Source organism: Macaca fascicularis, chromosome 15 (assembly GCF_037993035.2).
Source record: "Macaca fascicularis isolate 582-1 chromosome 15, T2T-MFA8v1.1".
Lineage (NCBI taxonomy): Eukaryota > Metazoa > Chordata > Mammalia > Primates > Cercopithecidae > Macaca > Macaca fascicularis.
Window position 1 is genome coordinate 107,388,396 of NC_088389.1, and position 27,015 is coordinate 107,415,410.

Sequence of the window (27,015 nt, forward strand, 5' to 3'; positions counted from 1 at the left end):
CTGCAACCTCCACCTCCTGGTTTCAAGCTATTCTCCTGCCTCAGCCTCCCGAGTAGCTGGGACTACAGGCGGCTGCCACCACACCCAGTTAATTTTTGTATTTTTAGTAGAGACGGGGTGTCACCATGCTGGCCAGACTGGTCTCGAACACCTGACATCAGGTGATCCACCCTCCTTGGCTTCCCAAAGTGCTGGGATTACAGGCGTGAGCCCTTGTGCCCAGTTAGAAAATATTTTTATTTTGTAGAGTCATTTGATTTTCTTGTGCACTATCAGGGATAGGTACTATATATGCATTAGTTTTTACTGCTGTTATAATACAGGACTTGGTGAGGCATTCCTTGCAAATGTAGTTAGTTCCTCTCTACCCTCATTGGTAGGAAGAGTGTGTCTTATAAATATTCACTAGTTTAATTAACGCAGTGGTTTCTTGGAGGTGGAAGAATGGGATGTTTCTTACCATTTGGTGGTCCTATGTCTCCACCTGCTGGTAAATCAGAATTATCTGTTTCTACTTCCCAGTCAGTGCTTGATGGAGACAAAATGTTGGCGCCTGCTCCTACAGGCAAATAAACGGACTCAGGGTCTTCATGAATATGCAGCACAGCCAGCTGGGATCCAGGCAGTCTGTTTTTGGTCTCAGCCTGGTTTACCTCACTTCTTCGATCAGGAAGCGCAGAAAGCACTATCTCTGCTGCTCTGTATCCCAGAGACTCATCCTCTGGAGACCCAGCTTCCTCTATTGTTTCAGCACTCTGGGCAGGCTCTGTGAGATAGGATAAATCAAAGGGAGGTGTGTACGGTGCCAGCGACTGCTTCAGAGAATCTTCCTCCAAAGGAGGGTCACCACCATACAGGAAGTGTTCAGGCTCTCTCAGTAAATCTTCATCGATATTCTGGCCCATTACATCGTATTCAAAATCACCCCACGAGGCTTCGGATGAGCAGATATCTTGCTTCGCTAGGTCCCCATCAACTGGCGTTTCAGGATGACCTTCGGATAATGTCAGTTTACTCATGTCATCTATCGTTCCCGTGGATGTGTTGAGACCTGAGGCATCACTGAAACTGTGGTCAAAGGCAGCTTCGCTTATATCCAGACAAGTGTCTGAGGCTAGCAAAGCATCAGGAACCATGGCAGGATTCTCTGTGGATAAACGTGGCTCACCATCAAACAAAGCTCTTGCACCAGACTGACTTTCAGGAGAAAAGCTGTCTGATAACCAAGAACTGTCGCCTTCCGGAGTTGGCTCTTGGTGAGTTACAAAAATGCTAGTTGCCACATTTTCAATCCTTGGGATTCTTCTGTCAACTGGTTCCAAAATTGGTGCCATATCTGGGCTGGCTCCTTTTTCTGATGCTTGTAAATCTGTATTGTCATCACTATTTATTTCAGAAGGTTCAGGTGAACCTTTATGAGAGGCGGGCTGAGAGGAGCCCTTTATGTCTGCCTGATTGCCAATTGGAGGCAGCGGAGTTGCGTTTTCAGAATCGAGTTCTGCATTGGATGGGACAAACTCCTGTCCAGGCTCATGAATGGGTTCTTTATCCATCTCTGGCTCAGTGAGACAAAGCTCACTGGATTCCACTTCAGGTCCCATGCAAGCACCGAGGTGCTTCTCAGTGTCTTGCTTCGCTTCAGAATCGTGACATATATCAGGGCTGTTGGAAGCCTGAGAATTGCTGTCGTGGTCGCAATGTGTCAGGATATCAGGATTCTCACCATCTGCTTTCAAACTGATGGGCTTCTTAGCATCCACCCACAAGTCAGGCGCGGCAGAGGCCAGCTGCCCACCCTCTTGAAAGTTGCCATGTAAAATATCTGGCACAAATGTACCTTGGGAGTCCTCATTTGGGGCAGAGCCATCCCATTCAGAGCCTGGCTTCATTATCAGTTGGGTGGGAGAACTGACAGCAGGAAAATTTTCTGTGGCAATGCTTGAATGTGTCATCTCACCCAGGTATGATTTTTCTTGTTCCCACTGATTTGTTTCTTGACCTTCATTTGTTGAAACATTAGATGTAACACAACCATTTTCCTCTGCATGAGTAAAGCCTGCATCTGGCTGATCGCAGACTGACAGCATGGCGTCCCGATGCCGCTCCTGGGTCGGTGTTTCAGGAGTCAGCTCATCGCCAGCAGCAGACACAAAGGTTTGCTCTCTTGAGTCCTTTTCTTTGATTTGGTCCAATATTACAAGCTGGCTGAATTTGTCAGCATCTGGGTCTGGCTGCCTTGGTTGAATGTTCCAGAGTTGCTCATGGGAGTTCTTCCCATTACCTTCCAGGAAGGGTGACTGATGGTTGTCACTAAAAGGATTAGCATAGTGTGTTTCCACGGGCTCAATATCATTCTGAACTGGTACTCCCCAGGGACTGGCATTTTGATATACGGAAGAGTTTATCTCCAACACATCACTGGGATCAGACAGCTCTCTTTCAAATGTACTCTCAATTAGTCTCCCTTCCTGGGGTGAGGCATTCCACCACTCAGTGCCATCAGCTGAGAAGCCCAGCATTTCCAGTTGAGAATTATCTTCGTTCTTTGGTTCAGCTTTGGGAGATATTTGCCATGCAACATCTCCTGTCTTCCCTGTTTCTGGAGAAGATCTCATCTCCTTCTCCACTGCTGGAATCTGTATTTCAGTCTCCGTTAACGGTGAGAAATTCCAGTGATCAGGGCTGCTTTGCTGATTGTCACAGAATGGGTTTGACTTACTCTCATTCTCTGCTGGCTCTGAGCTGCCTAGGTAGTCATAAATATTTTCAGACTTAGGATCAGCTGTGACCAAGAACTTATTCGATTCATTCAGTGACTCCCAAGCCCTGGATTCATCCTGAGCAACGTGGCAGTTGGCCGCCTGGATCTCTTCCTCCACTGACTCTTCACCACCGACACTGTCATCGTCAGAACCTGAGCTTGTTGAAATGGCCCTGGCATCCTCTGGCTGCACAGTTGCAGAAATGTCATGTTCATTTTTCTCCTGGTAGCTAGCGATGAGATTGCTTTCCTGACGTGTCCCTGAATGCTCAGAATATCTGCCTGTTTCAGGACTAGACAAAGAGGACAAGGAATCACCATCAATCGAGTCATTCCAGATCTCTAAAAATGTAGGAGTTTTGCGATCCAAACTCTTTTCAAACTCATTTGTTCTGTTTTTCTCTAAATCCTTCATTTTGGTAACTATTTCTACTTGGCCATCAGTGGTAATTAGTTCAGATTCTTGGTGATTCTGTTCACTCCAATTACCTCGGTTCTCTTCCTGATACCCAGAACTGGGTTGCTGGCCCCAGGAAGACAGCGCAACTGAAGAATCATTTAACTCAGGACTTGATGCACTTGAATGAGTATACTCACTAGAAATAGTATCTCTGTCAAAATTTCCAGATGAACTGGCTCCTGGAAGGCTATTTTCAGTCCCCTTAACGTCAAGATTTTTGGTTATCTCGGAACTTGTGCAGCTGACATGCACGACACTGTCTACAGGAGCATTCCCAAAGTCAAGGCTTCGGGGAACTTTGTGAGGTCCCCTTCCACCCACATTCTCTGGCTCTAGAATGTTACATTCTTCAGTTTTCTCAAGATTCTTTTCTGGTACAGATACATATTTTGGGAAATTCATCCCATCTGAAGTCTCAGTAGTTTCACCTGAATTTCTCTGACTCATGAGGTGCTGTTCATAGGTGTCTTTTGGCCGCAGGTTATCTGCAGACATCCCTGTTTGCACATCACGGGAGTCTAGATTGTGAGACCCCTTCTCATACTCGGAAACTTCCTCTGGTTCCTCAGTTTGAGGACTGAAAGTGACTGCAAGAGAGCTGATTTTGCCTGATTTAACGCAGATTTCCTGATGTTCAGATGCAACCAGAGAAGACAGTTCCCGGTCACTCTGCCCTTTTTCAGAAATCCCTGAGGCACTCTCCACACCAGAGGTGATCACCTCCTCTTCATCGAGGTGCTCCCTGTTAGTGGCTCCCTGGGCTTCCTTCTCACTTTCACTTTGTCCATTGCTACGACCTTTCCATGGATCTGGGTGTGCAAAATGCCCTGGATTCTCAAGCCTAGTCGCCAAGGATGCTGCATCACTTTGCAGGGTTTCTCTCTCTGTCTCCTGGTTGTCAAGATGAGATATAAGTACCCCTGACTCACTGGTTCCAGAAGCTGCTGACGCATCTGGGCAGTGAGTGTCTTTAACATTTGCTGAATGGCTGGGGATTTCAGAAGGCAATTCGCTTTGCTCTGAATCTGTGAGATATGAGGAACCTGGTAACATGAACGATGACATGTCTTTATCTCTCATGACAGAATCCCAAATACTGTTTGCAATTAGCTGCCCACTTTTCTCATTCAGTGTGTGATGTCCACTGGGAGCACTGTCCTTGGTATGCTCATCAGAGGCAGGGAGCTCCCAATCTACCTGATTTGCCTCCTGATACTCCAAGCCCCAGGGTTCCAGCTGTCTCACTGTAAATCGGGTTTCTGGCTCGGTACTTTCAGCCATGTATCCTTCTGTTTGACCGTCACTGGGGAGTGCCACACCCCCGCTGCAGTCATCCCAGTCCAAATCATTGTCCATATCTGAGATCGTTGCTGTGGACTGCGTATCCTCCAAAATCACTCTGTTCCACAAGTCGAGACTGTCAGGCGCTGTCTGCCGGGAGTTGGTGCTGCTGTGCAAAAGTGTGAGTTGTCGGTTTGTTTCATTGTACAGTTGCATCATGCTGGGGTCATCGTAACTGGACTGGCTGCTTTCCCCCACGTCCTCCTCCATGGAGACATTCTTACCATCTGTGTGCTCTGTCTTGAGTTCATTTTCATCCGGGTCGTGAGTGGCATTTATTTCAGAACTGTTATCTGTATGAGGTGAAGCCCACATGTCTAGGTTCCCAGGACCTGAACTGATTCGATTTCGAGATGGCTGTTGCAGTGACTGAGGTGGAATGTCAGTCTCCTCTGCCGTGGAGTTACCATCTTTTGACTCAAAACCTTCCTCTTTAGCAAATGGCTTGTGTTCAGTTTCCTTTTCGTCTCCAGCACATGTTGGTGATGTGTAAGAGTCTGAGGTGGAGTAATTGGTATCTAAGGGGGATGGCACCGAATCTTCTCCTAGGTTGGATGCACTGTAATCAGAGCATTTGTAAGATAAGAAGGAATCTTCCCAAGGAGCTAGGATGTCTGACCCTCCTTTCTTCATACTCTCCTCAAAAAGGTTCCAGGAATCTACCTTTTCATATACTTTGCCCCTAGTTTTAGGATCCACTAAACCATTCTGATCTTCTTTCGGTGGCTTAGAATTAGTCCATGTATGATCCAGATCAGAACTGGGATTTCCAGGTGCAAAGATGTGATCCCTGGAGTCATTGTTCCTCTTGCCCCAGATTTCTGGAGCTGCTTCATTATTTATCTCACTGGGTGAATTGTCCAGTAGTTCTGAAGAAGAAAAGACAAATCCACCTTTTGCCATGGCCCACTCATTCGGGTCCCTAACAGAAGGTGTCTCGCCACTTGTTGGGTGCAAATTCCAGGTATTTTTTAACGCTTCAGCATGATCTTCCTTACCAAACGCACTCCAGGCTGGGAATGGCGCCGCAGCTGCTGGTTCACCATCATCTGTAGGATTTCCCCAGGGCTCGGGCATGGCTGTGGGAGAGCGACCAGAATGCCACAAAGAAGCAAAGTCTTCTATCAGGTGGTTTGTTCCTTGGGGAGATGTATTTGGCAAAGGCGGCTTCTCCATGGGCACATTCTGGAATGACAAGCTTTCTTCCTTTTGGTCTTGAATATCATTACTACCCAGTTCAGGCTGACCAAATTCAGACTCCCAGGGACCTGACTTTGTGAATTCGAGACTCTTTGGCTGAAATACAGAATCTGAGGCTCTCCTATCAATGGAGCTTGGCTTATGCTCTTTCCACGATTCAGGGCTCTGGAAAACAGATTCCCGTTCACTAGAACTCCACGCATCTGCAATATTTTTGGAGTCAATTTCCAAACCACCCCACCAGCTGCTGCACCGTGCATGGGTCTGAGGTGGCCCCATGTGACCTGTGTCAGTGGCTTTTTGGGTCATATCTTCTGTATAGAGTGAGGCTGGTTCTTCCGTGGATGGCGAGCTTTCTATTAAACTATTCATGGGTGTTGGTGGGATCCTCTTTCCAATATCTTTTAGCCTTTCTGGGGAAGGGGATTCATCTCCCACAAAATCTGTCAGGCTCAAATTTCTTTCAGAGTTATCTCTGGGACTTTCTTGTCTCTGGACAAACTCCTCATCATATTCCACAAGGCTATCTTTGCCAGCCCCCGACAAAAGTGAAGTGGATGAATAATTAGACATGTTGGTTCCCATGCCATCAAGTCCTTCAGGCCCAGCGGGGAGCTGTCCTTCTGACAGGTCGCTGTTGGGGAAGAAGTCATCCGCTGGGGAGTAGTCTGCAGAATGAGAAGATTGCTGGGACTGGCCAGAAGCCATGGGTGCTGGGTCAAAATTGAAGAGGTCGAAGTGTTCACCATGTTCTCCAGACCATGCGTGTTCCTCCGCAACCGCCCCTTCAGGGATGGGGCTGTAGGAGTCAAGCCCTGGGAGGAGGGTGTGGTGAGGCCCAGCACCTTCTCCCACGGGGCTATCATCACTGAGGAAAACAGAGCTCTCCTTGGATGAGCGGCTGCTCCTAATGGTAGCCAGTCCGCTGTCTGGGCTAACGAGGTCTACGTTTGCATCCACCTGAGCCTGGTTAGAATCGTTGAGATCTGGAGGGTTCTCTATGAAATTCACAGAGCTGGGCTGTGGCTCTACGTCAGAACCATACAATTCCATAATCCCAGAAGACCCCTGGGAGAGGGGGGCACTGCCTGCCACGGCTTCTGTTGAGGACGTCCGGCTGTTGGAGACCATCTCTGGACACCTCCTGTTGATGACTTCCTTGACAACGAGAACCACCTGATCACAAGTCACTGAAGGGTCCTCTTGTTGGTACACCAGGATCTCATCACAGCCACAGTCAAAGGGCTCCAGTTCTAGGCAAGGGTTCTGACACTCTTCTAGCTCACAGCAAATCTGTCGGAAGGCACAGGAATTTGTGTCAGCACTCAGGCACTGTTGCACTTTGCAACTGCGCTTTGCAATTTATCTCTCTTAATTTTTTAAATATAAAATTAGTCTGTGTTCATCTGTCTGAAAAAGAAGATCTCAAACTTGGAAAGTTCTGATTACTATACCACCAACCTTTTCTCCAATTCTATCCAACTGTCTCTCTGTTTAATTCAAAATCCAGGTGCTCGATTTTGATGGCTCCTGAACGTTTTGGGTAAAGGAGTTTAAACCATCTAACTTCGTTCCTAACTGTAATATAATACCATCTTCCAACAGCAATGTAACTTGAGTTGCAAAAAAAGCAGAGATAACACATGTTGCTGACAACTATAGGAAAAGTGTTGGAATAAGGGGAAAATATCAGGAGACAGGCTCTTGTTTGGGAGGGGCAGCCAGGGCTGCTTGAACGTCTGATAGCTTCAGAATGCAAAAGAGAGAGTAGGAAAGACAGATGCTCCCAGGGTCTGACCTTTCTGAACAGCACTCAGGACCCCTCGGACCCTTTCACCCCAGGTAACGGAAGCATGGAGCCCAAAACAGACAAAGCCAACCTGGGAGGCAAGGGGACACTGACAGTCAGTGTGAGGCCAGAAGTGGGTGGCGGCTTTCTGATTTTTAGGGAATGTCAGGAGTATTTTGTTGTGCTGGGCCTTTGAAATGGCCCCACAGGATTACTAGAGGTAAAATTAATAATAATAATAATAATCACCACCACCACTACCACCATGGAGCTCACATAGATACTACTACTACTAATTAACATTTATTGAGTGCTTTCATGTGCCAGGCATGGTTCTAAGGGTTTTATGATCATTATCTCTTTTAATCATCACAGTAATTCCACAAGGTAGGAACTCTTTTTATTTCCATTTTACCCATGAAGAAATGAAGACACAGGAAGATTAAATAACTTGTCCAGCAACACACACAGCTAACAAGTGCTGGAGCCTGAGTTCTACACCCAGGCAGTCTGCTGCAAAGGCTGACTCAGCCAGTGGTGTGACCACACAGGCAAAGAGAGACTCGCTAGGCCAGAGCCAGGACTCTGTTGCTTAAGATTCCAGGGATCCACCTCTGGCTGTTGCTAGGGTGGGGAGGGTGAGTGGGGAGAAGAGAAGAGGACTGGGGTCAGCTCAAGGGCTTTTAACTCCTTCATCTGCTCTTCTACTTTTGTCTGTTTCCAATGAACCAATTTTCAAATTGGTTTGAAAAAGGGGTCTACTGCTAAAAGTGATTTGAAAGCTGCCATATTGTAGGCTTCCAAGCCTAAATCCCATCCCTGGGAAGCCAGTGACCAAAGATGAAATTTACCTTTGAAACCAAATGCAGAGTAAAGTGTTGAAAAAAACCATAGGCTGGTGATGCAGGTCAGAGGAGGAGATGCTCTCTCACATTTGGACTTGAGAGAGCCCGAGAGTACCCACAGGCATGTGTCAAGAGAGCTACAGTGGAGCTCTTGGGGGACAGAAAGGAGGACGTAGAAAAGAAAGGGGAAGAGACTGTGCCTCTAGCCACCTGTGGATTCATGAGGCATTGAATCCATTAGTGAGGAAAAATGAGTGATGAAGCATGCAGGGCCATGTGGCTCCTGTTACAATGAATCATGTATTTCTCATATTAGTTATTAAGTACACCTGGCTTGGTATATCCAATGGCCTATATTGATTAATTTTATCTAATTCTTTTTTTATTTTTATTTTTATTTCCTAGGCCTTGGGTTAAAAGACTCAGCGATCAACCTGGAGGATAATTGATTACCTAGTCAGAGTTCTGGTACCTGGAGACAGACTAACTTTGATTAAAGCATCAGATCACCAGGTCTTAAACACTGGGCATCAAATGGGTCCTGGGACAGGGGCTAAACCTTGTTAGTTATGATTAGGGAGCAGTCCTAGAAGAAAACAGCCCCCAGAGGAGGACTTGCTCTTTTGGGGGTGAGAAAGAGCTAATGTTTTGCACCATGGATTCAGTCAAGACGAGAAATGCTTCTGGGGCTTTCTTAAAAGGCCAAATGTACAAAATACCCCCAACATTTCCTAAAACTCAAACCTCTAGGACTCCATCTCTTGGGCTAATTGCTCATGAGCCACCAATGTGTTCTGTCTTGCACTGTGTGTTCTGAGAGCCAGCAGGTTAGGACACAGGGAAACATGCCGGGGTCAGAGGAGGGGCTCACCTGACTGCACAGCTCTACGTTTTCTGAGTACACAGCAATCTGTCGTCTCGGCTGCTGCTCCTCTGACAGATAGCTGGCGAACAGGATGAGGACATCAAAACCAAACTTGTCTGTAAATGCCTTCAAGTCACTGGTAATATTGCTGTGAAACAGACAATTCTGAAACAACAACAGGAAATTTGATATTAATGTCAAACTTCCCAGCTGTGAGGAGTTGTGCCACAAATTTGTCCAGTCTTATGATGTATTTAGGACAGACATTTGTGATTTAAGGCAAGTGAAATACAGTTTGCTTTGAGAAAGCATGGAAACTTCCATGCTATGGCTTAACACACACTTTGCTTGTTTGTTTTCCCAAACCACGTAAGAAAGGAGTTTTTGCCATTATTAAGAATAGTTTAGACAAAGAACAAATATCCTAAACATTTTTTCTAATATATTTATTCATATACTTAATTTGCAAATCCGATTTTCCCTCTTATCGCTGATAGGGTCTATATAGGAATGTCTGCTATTGTTACAATTTATCACAAGAATAGGAGGAAATTATTATTTCTTCCTGTAATTTTTTTCTAATGATTATTATTAACTCCAAGGAGAAACTCCTATGAATGAACATAGCTGAGTTTACTGGGTGATCTTTATTCCAGTGTAGAATTCTGAGAGATTTTTGAAAGAGCTGTGATGTCAGATTTGCTTGTTCTATATGGCAGCTGTGGAGGAATGAATAATTACAGACAGGGATCCCAATACCTCAGAATCCCCAGGTGTGGCTTACATCATTTGCAAAAAGTGCTCTGGCTGCTTCAAGTTTTATTTACTGTATGTATGTATATGTTTGTTTATTTTTGAGACAGGGTCTCACACTGTCACCCAGGCTGGAGTGCTGTGGTGTGATCTCGGCTCACTGCCACCTATGCCTCCCAGGCTCAAGCGATCCTCCCACCTCAGCCTCCTGAGTAGCTGGGACTACAGGTGTGCATCACCATGCCCAGCTAATTTATTGTATTTTTTGTAGGCATGAGCTTTTGCCATTTTGCCCAGGCTGGTCTCGAACTCCTGGGCTCAACTGATCCGCCCACTTCGTCCTCCCAAAGTGCTGGGCTTAGAGGCGTAAGCCACTGCAGCTGGTCTGTCTTCCAGTTTTATTAACTACAATGAGAGCCACTTTGTCTGCATGGGTGTCTCTCTTCCTTAAAGAAGTACAGTGAAGAACATATGCTAGCCCCTAACATAACGCCTGGCATATACTAGCTGTTCAAGAAATGTTTGTTGGACGACTGGAGAGACAGGTACACAAAATCAACCTGTGCTCCATCATCCATAATCTTCTATCGTAGTCCACATACGTATCTATCCTAGCACATATATGATCATACTACATAATTCATCAACTGACAGTCTGTTGTGTCACTCAACAAAAACACCACAATGTGCACTCAAGGGATTTAAAGAATTCTGTTGATTTTTTTCTGATTATAACAGCAATCAGAATTATGCCTGCCACAGGTAAGATGCTAAAACAACACAGAAGTGTGCACCACAGAAAGTGGAAGTGCCACACACATCTCCTAGGACAGCCGCTGTGAAGAAGTGAACGGTGCAGTGCAGAGAGTTGCAGATTTCCCCACGCCCACATTAACGTCTATCTGGTCGTTCTTTGAAACTCGTGGATTGGGTATTTGTGGCTTAGACTATTTACCAGCCACTTCAAATAGCCATCATACCCATACTGTAATTCTGCTGAGTTGAATCTCAAGGTCTGTGAGGCTCTGAAGAGGGCACACAAGACCCTAGGTAGGCAGGCAGGCAGGCCCTGCCCATCACTGGCTTCCATGTTTCGAGGAGGCTTTGCCATCTACTCCGAGGCAGCCGCTCTCATCTGGCATCTTACCAGGCTGCTTTCCCTTTTTTGGTGGCAAGGAATTGTACATGTGAATCCGCGAAGGTCTCGGGATCTATTCTCATGCTGATGAACATCAAAGGATCTATTGTAATGACATTTATGATCAAATACGTCATATGCGTTTGGAACATATGCTTTTGGAAGTATGTGTTCCAAAGTGTGTACTGTCAGCTTTCATGCTTTTTATTTATTTTCCAAATGGCATAATAACAATCTTTAAGTAGATGTTAAAAAAGTTAATTCATCCACAATAGAAATAGACTTTAAATATTTAGAAGGAGATTTTTAAAAATAATCAAAACTCATATGCAATGTGTGTTCAACAGATAAAATTACTTCAAATCAACATTGAGGATGAATCAAGAACCTCAGTGCTAAACTTGTTGCCACCATGAATTGTAAAAAAAGATACAGCCCTGAAAAAAATAAAAAGAGACTACAACTAACTGCATCTTATTTCCAGTAACTGAAGGCTTCAGCACAGTAAGCTTTACAGTTTTCCTTTCCAAATGTTTTTCATTATGTATATAAAGGCCTCCAAATACATTTATAAACCCTTGAAAGAAGAGACACATTTCTAAGAAATTTTTACAACATTTCTAAGAAATTTTTACATATAACAAAATTCTCACTACACTCCTGGCTGGGTTACTGAAACAAGAGGGGGCAGGTTTTATTTGTATCTGAGCATAAGATTAGGAATCAGTAGAATCAACACTGTTCAAAGCCACACTTGTGGAAAGTTTCCTTTTCAAAAATGCCGGCTGATCTCCAAACTGTTTTAATTCTTCTGTGTTAAACTGATGGCTCTAGGACCTCGCTGGACTCAAGTCCAGCAGCACTGGCAACACCAGGTATCTTGCTGGAAATGCAGAGTCTCAGGCAAAACCTTAGACCTACTGAAGCAGGATCTGCATTTTCCAGCAATCCTAGGAATTGGAATGCACGCTGCAATCTGAAAAGCACTATAGCCTATAATTGCTGCATGGAATTTAGGAAGTTACTTTATGAATCATTGCAACTGGGAATTGGCTGGCAAAATCTCAAACTAATGCCAACAGTTAGGAAGAAGGGCAATTGCTCCCTGTCACAGCCCTTTGTCACTCGTGGTTCCGAAGAGTCAATGACTCAACATTTTTGGAGGCATTTATTAGTTGATATATTTTCCTACAAACCAGTCCTTTGGACTCTCTCAGTACTGTCACAGGACTTGTACTGACTCACACTGCCAGTTCTTTGTTCCTAAGGCAACCTCCTCATAAAGGTCCCCTTATGGTGTGCATTTCTGGGCCGATTTGCTACAGGTTCTCATTTAGCAGGTTGGGCACTGGATCAAGACTATATTTTCTTTTTCTTTTTTATTCAGATGGTATAGGTTGCTTATTTTTTATTTTATTTTATTTTTAAAATTGTATTTTACTTTAAGTTCTGGGATACATGTGCAGAATGTGCAGGTTCGTTACATAGGTATATGTGTGCCATGGTGGTTTGCTGCACCTATTGACCCGTCATCTAGGTTCCTTCACCTCGCCCCCGCAACCCCCAACAGGCCTCAGTGTGTGCTGTTCCCCTCCCTGTGTCCATGTGTTCTCATTGTTCAACTCCCACTTATGAGTGAGAATACGCAGTGTTTGGTTTTCTGTTCCTGTGTTAGTTTGCTGAGGATGGTGGTTTCCAGCTTCATCCATGCAAAGGACATGAGCTCATCTTTTTTATGACTGCAGAGACTGTATTTTCATCATGTCCCTCAAGTGCTCTAGCTCAGTTTTCCTCTAGGTGACCCCAAATTCCATAGGACCAAATGAAGTGCTGATAAATCTAAAAACGATGTGAATCACCTAGGCAAGTTAGAGAAACAAAATCCATTTTACAATAACCCTAAAACAGATTCTCGTCAGCTCTCCAAGCCAGATTCGATCTTACTGGCTTTGGAATAATGTCAAGAGTTTCATGTTTAAAACAGAATTAAACGAGGGAATGAGTGAGAATCTTCAGGATTCCAGGAGGCAGAGTGTGTTTGATCTGCTTTTATGCCGGTGCTGTTTGCATAGGGGATAATATATTATTGTCTTCTAGCTACGCAGGGAGTCATGTGCTGCAGTGGCTCTTATGTTGCTGACAAACTAGGCTGGCCCTGAATAAACAGCACTTCATCATCAGCACAACCCAACTGTATATACAGGTTGGCATTTTATTCCCCCCATCTGCCTTCTACCTGATAAATTACTGTTTTAGTTACATGTATACAAATACTATTTGTTAATCTGCTCAAATGTCTCCAAAATATTTTCCCCTACTTAAATTAAAATTATATACATGCATACATATACATCTCCCACTCAATTTGCTAAGGATTTAGACAATACAAGCACTTCCCGTTGATTTTACCACCCCCACCCCAGCCACACACACCTCCTGCATCTGTGACCCCAGCCTATAATTGCTGCATGGAATTTAGGAAGTTACTTTATGAATCATTGCAACTGGGAATTGGCTGGCAAAATCTCAAACTAATGCCAACAGTTAGGAAGAAGGGCAATTGCTCCCTGTCACAGCCCTTTGTCACTCGTGGTTCCGAAGAGTCAATGACTCAACATTTTTGGAGGTCACGAGTCTTCTTGTCTGAGTAATTCCTAGTTTGGGAATGAGTGGGAAAGCCTGGAAACATGGGGAGAAAAAGCTTTTGTTCTTTCCTGGCCAAAAAGCTAAGGTGTAGGTCCCAAGAACCCTAAAAGAAGTTGATGCTCATTATAACCTAGGGGAGGAAAACAGAAATAATACAGCTCTACCTGAACTAATATAAAAAGCAAGATAGTGATAGTGATGATCCCCCATAGATTACTCCATTCACGGCTGAAGGTGCAGATGCAGTGAAACCTTTCATTCTCACAATAGCATATTTTAGGTTTTTCATTGCTCAGAAAAAGGCAGTTTTTATGCTGTCTGCTGGTAGCTTCAGTGCATCGTATGAAATAAAAGTAATGTAAAGAATGTCTTGTAAACATTTGAGTGGATATTCCTTGAAAGACAGAAACCCTCTTCTTACATGACTCACACATGCTCACCTTCTACTGTTTTCTCAATCCCCCTGTGGGGGATCTGGCTCCATCATTTCACTGAAATTCTCTTCTCAAAAGTACCAAGCACTCCGAGGTTGCCAAATCCAAAAATCACATTCCATTTCTTACCCTACTTGATTCTCCGCGGTAGGCCACGAGATTGACCCTCCCTCTGTTTTGAAACACTTAACTCCTTCACCTTCCTGACACCACACAACCTTGTTTTTCTCCCAATTCATCAACTCCCCTTCAGTCACCTTTGCTGGTTGCTCTTCCTTATTAAGTCTCCACATATTCACACCCAACTTTGTTTCCTGTCCCCTTTCTCTTCTTTCTTTCCACTTTCTCCTTGATGATCTAATCCAGCCACATGGCTTTAAAACCATTTGTCTGCCACTGATGACAGGATCTACACGCACATGAGATCTGCATGTAGCTGTTTAATAAGCATCTCAAGTAAAATATGGCCCACTGCCTCCCCAGTTGTGTCTGTCCTATTAAAAGGCACCACCATCTATCCAGTTACTCAAACCCAACATCTAGGAATTACCCTCGATTGCTAATTTCCTCTTCTGTCACGTAATTCACCAGCAAATCCTATTAACATTGCCTTTAAAATATATCTGTAGTGTAAACACTTCTCTAATATCTCTTCATCTCCGTTGCTGTCCTAGCCACAGCCGCCATCATCTCTTGCTGGAACTTTAGCAGCAGCATCACAGCTGGTCTCTCAGTCATGAAGTCTCCACAGATCATCAAGGGGCAGCTTTTATTTTATTTTGTTTCCACCCTTCCCCAAGAGGCAGATTTTAAAAATATAAATTGAATAATGACACTCTCCTGCTTAAAGCCCACTAAAAGTTCCCAATGCAATTATCATTTACTTTTTTTTTTTTAGCTAGGAGGAAAAGGTTTAATGTCCTCAAGAATGAGAGTTAATATAAATCAATGAAAAAAGGATACATACCAATGGAAAAACTGTTACAGAACATGAAAGGCAATTCACAACTGGACTACAAATGGATAATAAATCTGAACTCATTAATCAAAGAAATCCTTTAATAACAACATTTTCTTCTTTTCTTATTATTGGTAATTATTTCCAAATGGGCACTATCAAACTTTTTTTTTAGAAATATATTCTATTTTTTAGGCCAAGCATGGTGGCTCACATCTGTAATCCTAGCACTTTGGGAGGCCGGGGCAGAAGAATCTGCTAAACTTAGGAGTTTGAGACCAGCCTGGGCAACATAGTGAGGACTCATCTCTAAAAAAAAAAAAAAAAGATTTAAAACAAATATATACATACGTTCTTTTGTTTTTAGAGATGGGGTCTTACTCTGTCACCCAGACTAGAGTGCAATGTAACAATCGTGACTCACTGCAGGCTTAACCTCCTAGGCTCAAGCAATCCTCCCACCTCAGCCTCCCAAGTAGCTGGGAATACAGACATGCACCACCATGCCCAGCTAATGATTTTATTTTTTGTAGAGACAGGGTTTCACTATGTTGCCCAGGCTGGTCTTGAACTCCTGGCCTCAAATGATCCTCCCACCTTGGCCTCCCAAAGTGCTGGGATTACAGGCATAAGCCACCATGCCCAGCCTAGAAATATATCCTAATGAAATAATCATATATGTACACAAAGATTTGTGGACAAAGCTATTCACTGGATTATTACTTTAATAACTAAAACTTACAAACAATCTAAATGTCCAACAGTAGATTATGGTTAAGTAGTGGTTAAGTAAATCATAGAACAGTCACACAAAGGACTGTTAAACTGCTATTAAAAGTTATGCTATCAAAGAAGACTTAATGACACAGGAAAACACTCATGATACAGTGTTAAGTGGAAGATAATTTTTATAATCATATAAAAGTAGAATGTCATTTCTAAATGTATTCAAATAATATGTATTGGATTCTAACATACAAAGGACATTAAGATTCAATGATATAAAAGTTGTTATAATTTAGCCAAATTGCTATTCTGAAACCTTATTTTGTCTCTTCATTATTTTGGGGAGTTCACACCAAGGTAGTAAAGACCTATGAGTCAGCCAAACATGAGGTTAACCCTCGCTCTGCCACTCAGTAGCTGGGTGACTCAAGTCAGTTACTTCATTTTCATGAGCCTTAGTTTCCTCATCTGTAAACTCTCACCTCATAGGACTGTTGTGAGAATTAAAATCATATATAAAAGACTGGTCAATTGCCTAACATATAGTAGACAATAAACATTAAGTCTCTTTCCTTTCCTGTTTTATTTTTTATTTTTTTAAAATTTTTAGGTCATTCTCAGGATTTATGGGATTAATCTGATTCATAGAGAAGACTTTTGCAAGATTCTGTCTGTGGGGACTAGTTATGACAATTGTTGCCTTATGTTCTCTATAATATATGTGCACTTTCAAATAATAATTACACACATCTTTAAGTCATTTAAGTGATTTACATGTAAAATTCTTAGATGTGAGATGATGGAGGAAGTTGCGCAAAGTTAAATATGAAGCAAAGTCATTTAAAAATGATGTAAGTTATAAAATCTACTGATAAGTCAGTGTTGATCTCATTATCAAAGTTTCTATCCTTAATTCCAAGTTAGACTCAGTGAATGAGCTTGTGTTTGTCACTATACAAACAACAGCTTTTAAAGCATTAACAAAATGTAGAGTGATTTTTCCTTCAGCTAAATCACAATGAATAGTCTTTTTCATCATTTCCACCGTTTCACCTCCAAGGGCCAAATGAATTTTCACCTCCAAGGGCAAAGTGAATTTTACTCCTGATGCTAATACTTCCCACATAGGTCAAGCATTCTGGACTATACCTATCATAGTGCTGTCTTCCTCACAAATTACAGATGAAATATACTGAGTAAGACTTTTATTAAGAATAAATTACTTTCTAATGTCAGGGACAAGCAATTCCCAGATTTGCTATATCTGATTTTTTTTTTTTTTTTTGCAGGAAATGGAAAAAAATCAAGTGAATAGGTGTCACTTGTAGGTAAAATGCTTGTAGATAAAAATAATTACCAAGATTAAAACACCGGTGTACGGTTGCAATTTTGAGAACAGTGAGTCTTACAAACACACTGTGACAGTTCCTAACTACCTTGCAAGCACAGTGCCCAGCCTGGATTGCTGAGTTACTGAAATTTAAGAGTGCAGTTTGACATTTACAGTCTGCATGGATTTATTTCTAGAATGAGGGCTATTTTTTAAAATCAAGATATAAGAAAAATGCTGAGGTATGTGCACAAATGTTCTAACTTGAAAGCATTATGATTTATGCAACCAAATTCCATTATAATATTTAAAACATTCAGCAATAATAAAGTCTGATAATTTTGACAGGAAAATGATTTATGAGAACACCAAATGCATAAATTAAGAGATTTTATTTATTCTGTTTTTCGTACACTCTTTAATTGGTAAGCAGATATTTTCCATGTTTTTTCCAGATGTCATTTATTTACACTCTGTTGTTCTTTTTTATTTTTGAGACAGAGTCTCTCTTCGTTGCCCAGGCTGGAGTGCAGTGGTGTGATCTCAGCTCACTGCAACCTCTACCTCCCAGGTTCAAATGATTCTCATGCCTCAGTCTCCCAAGTAGCTGGGATTACAGGCGTGTGCCACCACACCCTGCAATCTTTTTTTTTTTTTTTTTGTATTTTTAGTAGAGACAGTGTTTCACCATGTTGGTCAGGCCTGTCTTGAACTCCTGACCTCAAGTGATCCTCCCATCTCGGCCTCCCAAAGTGCTAGAATTACAAGCGTGAGCCACCACGCCCAGCCTACACTCTATTGTTCTTGTTTTTATGAGGCAGCCAAGGCATCATAGTAGTAAAAACTCACTGGGTCTATTAAAACTATATTAGACATCATATTTTGAAAAGAAAGTCAGTACATATTATCATTCTTTATAGCTAAAAAGAGAGCCCTTTTGTGAAAATATTTTGTGAAAATTAAAACTACTACAATATGTACATGAATATGTAACACATATAAATGCCAATATAATTTTCATTTAAGTCAATAGTACATTGCCTGACATAATTAAGTATTGCCTCTGCATTAAGTGCTCTGTTAAGTACTTTGCATCATTTCATCTAAACTTTAAGATGCCCCTGTAATATAGGTAACATTGCCTCTCTTTTGCATTGAGAAAACGGAGGCTTTGGAAGGTTAAGTAACTGATACCACATAGACAAATGGAACTTAAACCCAGGTTAGTCTGACTTCAGAGACCATGTTTTCACCCCTGTGTTATGCTTAAATGAGAATATCCCTCCTCACCAAAGATATTATTGATTCAGTTTTTAATAAAAATAGTTTTTAACTACTCCATTTACTTCAATTTGGTGTTGGTTCTCTTGTCACCATACACAAGCAAGCAACATCCTTGATTTTGACAATTGCTAACAATAATGTACTGCTTACATCTTTTTTTTTTTTTTTTTTGAGACGGAGTCTCGCTCTGTCGCCCAGGCTGGAGTGCAGTGGCGCGATCTCGGCTCACTGCAAGCTCCGCCTCCCGGGTTCACGCCATTCTCCTGCCTCAGCCTCCCGAGTAGCTGGGACTACAGGCGCCCACAACCGCGCCCGGCTAATTTTTTGTATTTTTAGTAGAGACGGGGTTTCACCGTGGTCTCGATCTCCTGACCTTGTGATCCGCCCGCCTCGGCCTCCCAAAGTGCTGGGATTACAGGCGTGAGCCACCGCGCCCGGCCTGCTTACATCTTTTGAAGATCGAACATTACCATGCTTTGTGAGAAACGTCCAGTTATTCATCTGCTCTATAAAACAGAACTGTAGGGTGACTGTGAACTATATGTAAGAGCCTAAAACTGAAAAACCCCAAAGCTTCTATAAAGAAGAATGTTGTGATATTCTTGCAGTAATATGTACTTTTGAAAAGCTGGGCATGCAAGTGTACACAGGGAATGGGTGGGAAAACAGGAGATGTGGCATAATCATTGGTTATCCAGAAGTATCCTCACGCAGATTTTCTTGCTCTGGTAACTTAGACACACAAGCAATGGAAGAAGCCTGCTTTACCATTCAGTATGTACAAGTCTTTTTTTTTTTTTTTTTTTTTTTGAGACGGAGTCTCATTCTGTCGCCCAGGCTTGGGTGCAGTGGTGCAATCTTGGCTCACTGCAAGCTCTGCCTCCCGGGTTCATGCCATTCTCCTGCCCCAGCCTCCCGAGTAGCTGGGACTACAGGCGCCCGCCACCACACCTGGCTAATTTTTTGTATTTTTAGTAGAGATGTGGGTTTCACTGTGTTAGCCAGGATGGTCTCAATCTCCTGACCTCGTGATCCACCCGCCTCGGCCTCCCAAAGTGCTGGGATTACAGGTGTGAGCCACCGCGTCCGGCTCAGTATGTACAAATCTTATTACCTAAAGATGCTCCCAATATAAGTTGACTTATGTTCAAAAACTCAGAGAAACTAGAAATTAGAATACCAGAGGGGAGTAGAGAGGCTAAAGGGGCTTTGTTTTTTTGTTTTTTTTTTTTCCTGACTTCGCGAGTTTCTTAACAGAAGAAGACTATAAAAGCAAAGTCCTCTCATTAAAGTACAACTATCAAAGGCAATGATAATGTCATCCATCTGCAAATGCTTTGATTTAGGTTAAGCACGACGTAAATATGAAAGGAAAAACGAAGAGTCCTTCAAGCAAAAGCTCTTGTAAGGCCCTCATTTGAGTTGAAGAATTCAAGAATAGAGGGGGAGATAACATGTTTATTGAAAACTGAAAATCACTGCTTTCTTGTCATGGAACAAATATTTATTACCTCCTATAAGCATATCATTAATGAAGGGAGAGAGAAAGTGTTTGGGAGATAGTTCATCTGAAAGCACACGTTAAGAACTCCTTGAAATCAGGTTGGGTGCAGTGGTTCATGCTTGTAATCCCAGCACTTTGGGAGGCTGAGGCGGGCAGATCACTTGAGCTCAGAAGGTCGAGACCAGCTTAGGCAATATGGTGAGACCTGTCTCTACTAAAAATACAAAAAAAAAAAAAAAAAAGAAGGCATGCATGGAGGTGCATGCCTGTGGTCCCAGCTACTGGGGAGGCTGGGATGGGAGGATTGCTTGAGCCTGGAGGTAGAGGTTGCAGTGAGCTGAGATACCACCACTGCACTCCAACCTGGGTGACAGAGCGAGACCCTGTCACACAGACACACACGAAAAGAACTTCTTGAAATGAAGTGGGCTGATTTCAGGCACACCTCAAATAAGGGAGTTAAAATTCTTTCCCATCTTTTTCCATCCCATCTTATCTTCCATAAAGAAGCACTGTTGTTACACGGACAGAGAGTTGGGCCTGGAGTAAGAGTGGTCCCAGGCACTCTTACAAGCAGTTAATAATAGATTGAATACTTGGATGGCGGAGTTTCCCAACCAATTAAAGACAAGCAAGTCATCACCTCATTAACTAACAGCCTAATTTACATTTTATTTAAGGACAGACCCATATTCAGGAAAACATTCCTCTATTGTATGGACTTAAGTGCTTGGCAAGGAAAGGGCTAGACTGCTGTTTCCTTTAAGGGCCCCTTTTTGTTTCTGTATGTTTATAAAAATTTCTATATGGGAACGAATAATTCAGAACACACATGTAATGAAATCCCGCTCATTAGCCATGCTCTATTTTTGAAATGGTAGAACCTGGGCTACACTTTAGCTCCCAGATAAAAAAAAAAATAATGAATGATTTCTATAATTATGTATAGATTAAAAAAAAAGTCCCTGTTGGCTTGTTTTGAGCCATGAGCCTGAACACTGACAGCTTTATTTATTTTCCTTTGTAAAAATAAATCATCTAGTTTGAACCCTGTTTCAAGAAAGCAGGAAACCTCCTTTCCTCTCTGGGTTCCCCTTTCTGATTTATGGAAACCACCAGGCAAGTCTCCAGAGCACTTGCTGCACGTGTGCACTGCACACCCTTCTGATTTTTCTAAGCTGTGTCAATATTAACCTGACCAAATGAAGATCAAACTGTCTCTTTTGTTCCTCACGCTCCTCACATGGGGAGCACAATATGGCTCTTGTCAGAGGTGCTTCATCATTTTGGCTCAAGGAAACTGTCAGTACAGTTTGGGATTCGTTCTTCATGGGCAGATATCCTGATGAGTCTAATGAAGCCTTTCTGCTGACAACTCATTTGCTAAAAATACCCAACCATCGCCAAGCTTAAGTGGGGAATATGATTGTGCCCCCTTTGCTATCAACCCAATGAAAGTAATTCATTTTTTTGAAGTCTAAAAAAAAAATCTATCCATCAAGGCACACACCTTTCACCACCCATCTATGTGTTCTTGCTCGTTTGCATTTGCTCACTGATAAACTTGATGACATTCTTAAATTGGAATATAATAGGGTAAACACCCATCTTGGAGCACACATGCGGAGCCGGCAGTCTGTGTGTACCATTTGTTGCAATCTAAGCTAATTACCAGAAACCCCCTCCTGAAAACAGATACACTCTGGGGTTTGTGGTTTTACTTTTGTTTGGAGATGGCTGTGTTTGAGAAGCTGGAGGAATCCCTCTTCAGGTAAGGACGTTGCTGTCATGACGGTCTCAGTCGCACGTCACAGAAACTTAACTATAACTGATTCAAGTAGAGAGAGAAGTCAGCAGGATCTGGGGAGTGTTCCCCAGAAGCCAAGAAGAGCCCAAGCACGCGCTGGGAGAAGGGCAGGGGTTGCCAGGGATATGCAGGTCGTCCTGCCTCACCAACCTTTTCTGGCTGCATTCTGCTGTCCTTCAGCCAACTGGCATTCTCTACACGGTGGGAACGACAGTTGGCTGCAGCACGTCTGTGTAGACCTTGCCGAGTGAGTCACGACTCCCTTTTGGTCATGAGTTTGAAAATCCTGGAGAAAGAACTCTGGTTGTTCCCACTTGGGTTCAGTGCCTATCCCTGGGCAAAACAATTGAGGTGGATTGGAAAGACCACAAATCATAGACACCACATCCGTTATAACGAAGTTGGTGGGTGGGAGTCATTTCCTAGAAGAGTGATGCTGAGCAGGTAAGCCCATAGGTGGGCACTTGAGACGTCAAGCACGAAGGTGTAACACGCACACACAGGCACACACACATACATTCTAACACACACATGCACACTCAGATACTTTCCCAAAGCCCCATTTTAGTTCCAACCAACCAAGCCTAGTTGTAGGAAGAATCATGATTCTTGGAAAAACAAGTATAGTGAGATAATTTAATCTTTACTTTCATGTTAATTTTTATTTTATGCTCCAGTTAAGAAGGGTATTAAAAAGAGGAGCGACACATCTATAAAAGTGTTCAGCTTGGAGAATGAAAATTATGCTGAATCAATTGAAAATACATTGTACTACTTAAGCAATCCAGGAAAAAGCAGCCAAGCCTCCTTAATCTTTATTCTTTCGGGTCAACATGAGGGTGTTTCTCTTTTTGGCCCTTGAAGTCTCCAGAAGCTCAGATCTCCACTATAACTGTCAAACTTCCATTGCCATTAGTACCATCTATGAGGCATTAAAATGCTTTAGATACAAATTTGAAATGTTCTACAGGCCCAGTCTTCCAGGCAGAGAATACCTGGGCTCACTCTGGTGGAACATGGGTAGTAATTTAATTGTTATTATTTTATACAGGAGTGATTTATAGAGGGGCTCTAAGCAAGAAAAATACAGAAAAAAATCTAAATTTGTAACAGAGAAAAAGCAATAACTTTAGACCAGGGTTTCTCAACCTTGGCACTACGGACATTTGGGGCTGGATAATTCTTTGCTGTGGGGGCTGTCTTGTACCTTATAGGGTGCTTATAGCATATCTGGCCTTGACCCACTAGATGCCAGTAGTAAGCTCCCTCCTCTAGTTGTGACAACTAAATATGTCCCCTGTGGGGCAAAATCACCCCAGTTAAGAACCACTGCTTTAGAGAAGTATAGCAGGAGACTCTTACAAACTTAAAAAATAATTCAAGTCACACTCAACTGTTTCAGAAATCTTACTACATAAAGCAAGACACGTGGTTAATTCTGCCTACTTTAACAGGCAGAAGAACTAGGAAAGTAAATCAGGGATGAATACTTTTTATTAATTGGCCAAATATTTCCTTTTTCAAAGCCAGTAAAAACAAAATCTTTCCATCACTTGTCTTTTAGTTTAGATTGGTGTGTTTATAAAACACACTTTGATTCTCTTGAACAAAGAAAACAGCAGGATGATTGAAAAGAAAGAGCCAAGATTTTATAAAACATCTACTTCCTATTCCAGGAAATGAAGTTTACCTAGGTATTTTCCAGAGTTGTTTCTTTCTTTCTTCTTCTTCTTCTTCTTTTTTTTTTTTTCCGTCAAGCAAAGTTGTACTATCGTTCCAACTCAGTTATGGGTACACAGGGCATTTTGGTTTTTTTTTTTTTTTTGAAACAGGGTCTTACTTTGTCATCCAGGCTGGAGTGCAGTGGGGTAATCTCGTTCACTGTAACCTCTGCCCCCAGGTTCAAGCGATCCTTCCACCTCAGCCTCCCCCCATAGCTGGGACTACAGGTACACGTCACCACACTCGGCTAATTTTTGTGTTTTCTGGTAGAGATGGGGTTTCACCATGTTGTCCAGGCTGGTCTCGAACCCCTGACCTCAGGTGATCTGCCTGCCTTGGCCTCCCAAAGTGCTGAGATTACAGGTGTGAGCCCCTGCGCCCGGCCTTAAATGGGGCATTTTTAAATACCAAATTTTATATTTAGGATTCCTGAAAAATGTATCTTTTATCCCTGTAATGGTAATCTAAAATACGGCAGATATTTGAGGGTATAGTTATGTTATGCCACACTCCTGGGGCATTGCAACTGTTCAATGAATGGCTAGCATTCTTGCCTGATAACAGGCTACCAGCATCTTTGCCCAATAACTTAGGCTATGTGGAAAAACTCATCAAAACCCATTAAAACCCATTTCTGGGCCTGAATTATCTAAACCTGTATGTTCATATCTCAACCCATTCTGAACCCTGGCTACACCTTAGAATAACCTGTTATTCTAAGAGCTGTTAAAAATTTTAAAAACAGCAAAAAACAAGTACTCACAGCCCACCCCATGAGATTTACATTTAATTGTCTTAAGGGTGAGGCCTGGGTATCAGTATATTTTTCAAGGAGGTCCATTGATTAATGTGCAGGTAGGGTGGAGAACAGGAGTCTGTATTGACATAAAGAAACATTTTCAATTTGTATTGTCTAGGCATAGTTTCTACACCAGTGATTCTAGTTTCTATTCTCTAGTCATTGACTGAACTTTGATAGTCACTGGGGAAAAATATAAGTTCCAAAAACTTGGTTCATATTTGTGTATGTGTGTTTTTAAAAAAGTAGCCCTAACTTCTCCAAATGAGCAGATAATAAAATGTAGTGCTTACAAGAATAGGCTTTGGAATACAGCTGCCCAGGACTCACATCCTACTCCACAGTCTGCTATCTCTGCACCTTTAGGCAAGTTACTTAATTATGCTAAGCTTCAGTTCTTTCCTCTGGAAAATGAGTATAATAACCTACTTATAAAATGAGAAAATGTGTAAAACACTTAGCTTAGGATCTCTCCCACAATCAGCCCTCAATACATAGAGGGTAGTCAGCAGCAGCCGAGACCCAACAGCTACAACTCCATTAACAGGAGGTTTATTTGTCAATTAGGGCATTAGAATAATCCATTTTCAAGGACAGTTTGGAGATTATCTTTCTACCTTACATACGTTAGAAACAGTCTTTTTTCCCCTAAGATTCTTTTGTTGCAGCCATTGTTTAAATTATGGAGCTACAGAATTTCTGATTAAAAGAACTCTCAGGTTTGGAGAAAGTGTGGGATAAATGAACCAGAGAGTGTAATGGAGCAATGGGTTCTCCAGGTGCTGTCTTTAGGATGTGATCTAAGTCAATGATCCTCAAACTTTAGCTGAACTCATGAATCACCTGCAGGGCTTCTAAAATACGGATACCTGGGCCCCACTTCTAGCGTTTCTGATTCAGTAGGTCTGGGGCTGTTATTTCTAGCAAGCTCTCAGGTGATGCTGATGTGGCTGGTCTGGGGACCACAATTTGAGAATCACATTTTTATCTAAAGCAAGACATTTCATTTTTCTGAGCCTCGGGTTCCTATCTATCAAAAACAAAAAACAACTACAATAAAAGCCAGAGTCCATTAAGGTATAAAATTCCTGCTTCTACTTTGCTTGGCTCTTTAGAAATGAAGCTATACAGTATAATTCTTCTATATATTTTTATATTAGCTGATATGATTAGGACAAGGAGTTGGTTAATTAAAAATCTGGCTAAAAAGGTAAACTGTTAAAGAGAAATGTTTTATTATAAAATAAAATAAAACAATCTTATTTGAATTCAAACATAAAATAATGTATCCACTTATAATCTTTTCATGTAGGACCAAGATCTTTTAAAATATTTATTTTTTTCTTTTAAAATATTTAAAAGCATGGGTTTATAGCTTTCCAACCTCTTTGTTGTAGCCATACATATAAAATATAATTTTCCATTTCTAATTTCAATTTCCTTAATGTGGAATAAAAACTGAAACATATGTAAAAAATCTCAACATAGATTCCTTCTACATTTTTACAACTTTGCCAATTTTCTATAGCTGTATTATCCTAATTTTATAGATGTATTATCCATATTTTTCTTGAGAGCATGTTTCATTTCATTTTCTTGTCTTTCCAAAGCATTAATCTTAGAAATAACTACCTTATTCCTATTTTATCAGTTTATTCAAGATTGTTTAATTATATTAACATGCACAATTGATTTAAATAGGTTTGGAGCAAACACAGCTGATACTTGGCAAACATTAAATGCAGCTAATCCATATGTACACACCTGTTCAGTCTAGAAAGTTTTTAGCTGGCTGTGAGCATTCAGCTAAGGTTATTGATGAGTATATGTTACAGGGTGGAATGGACAATGTCATTTAGTTCAGCACATTAGTTAAGGGAAGATCAATAAAGAGAGCTACCATCAGAGGTAAGTGTGCAGCTCTACCTCCTCACCCCTAGAAAAAAGATATATATAATCTTGTGATTTTGAGTCACAACATATATTAACCCATGCATCTGTAACTTAAACACAAATCACCTGGGATTCTTGCTAAAACTCAGATTCTCATTCAGCGGGCCTCAGAGTCTGCATTTCTACAGGCTTCCAGGTGATGGCTGTGCTGCTTGTCCATGTACCACATGTTGAGTAGTAAGATACTAACCAATGCTACCAGAAGCCATAAAAAAAGGAGAGGTTATACCCCTGAAATAAAAGATAAAAGAGGGCCGAGTGCAGTGGCTCACGCCTGTAATCCCGGTATTTTGGGAGCCTGAGGCGGGCAGATCATGAGGTCAGGGGTTCAAGACCAGCCTGACCAATATGGTGAAATCCCATCTGTACTAAAAGTACAAAAATTAGCCAGGCGTGGTGGCACACGCCTGTAATCCCAGCTACTCGGGAGGCTGAGGCAGGAGAATCGCTTGAACCTGGGAGGCAGAGGTTGCAGTGAGTTGAGATCACGCCACTGCACTCCAGCCTGGATGACAGAGCGAGACTCCATCTCAAAAAAAAGATGAAAGAGATGAGGCAATCTGGAAGGAAACACTGAATATTCTTAACATCTCTCTTTTGCAAAATGCAGAACCCAGAGAGTTTGGAACTTATCTAAGTAGAACGCAGGATCTCAATACGATGGAGGAAATGATTTCACACTGAGAATATGGCAACAGAA

The 27,015-nt window shown here is 42.1% G+C and overlaps 1 protein-coding gene across 17 annotated transcripts in view; it reads right to left on the bottom strand.

Annotated features, from left to right (window-relative positions):
• PRUNE2 (prune homolog 2 with BCH domain) overlaps window positions 1-27,015 on the bottom strand; it is a 293,852-nt gene that overhangs the window by 87,296 nt on the left and 179,541 nt on the right. For all 17 annotated transcript variants that reach the window (XM_074017698.1, XM_074017695.1, XM_074017696.1 and 14 more), the window contains exons 7-8: window positions 9,268-9,426; window positions 461-7,055 (exon numbers count right to left, since the gene is read on the bottom strand). In XM_074017698.1, coding sequence (XP_073873799.1) covers window positions 461-7,055; window positions 9,268-9,426 — 6,754 coding nt within the window. The remainder of the gene's footprint in view (window positions 1-460; window positions 7,056-9,267; window positions 9,427-27,015) is intronic.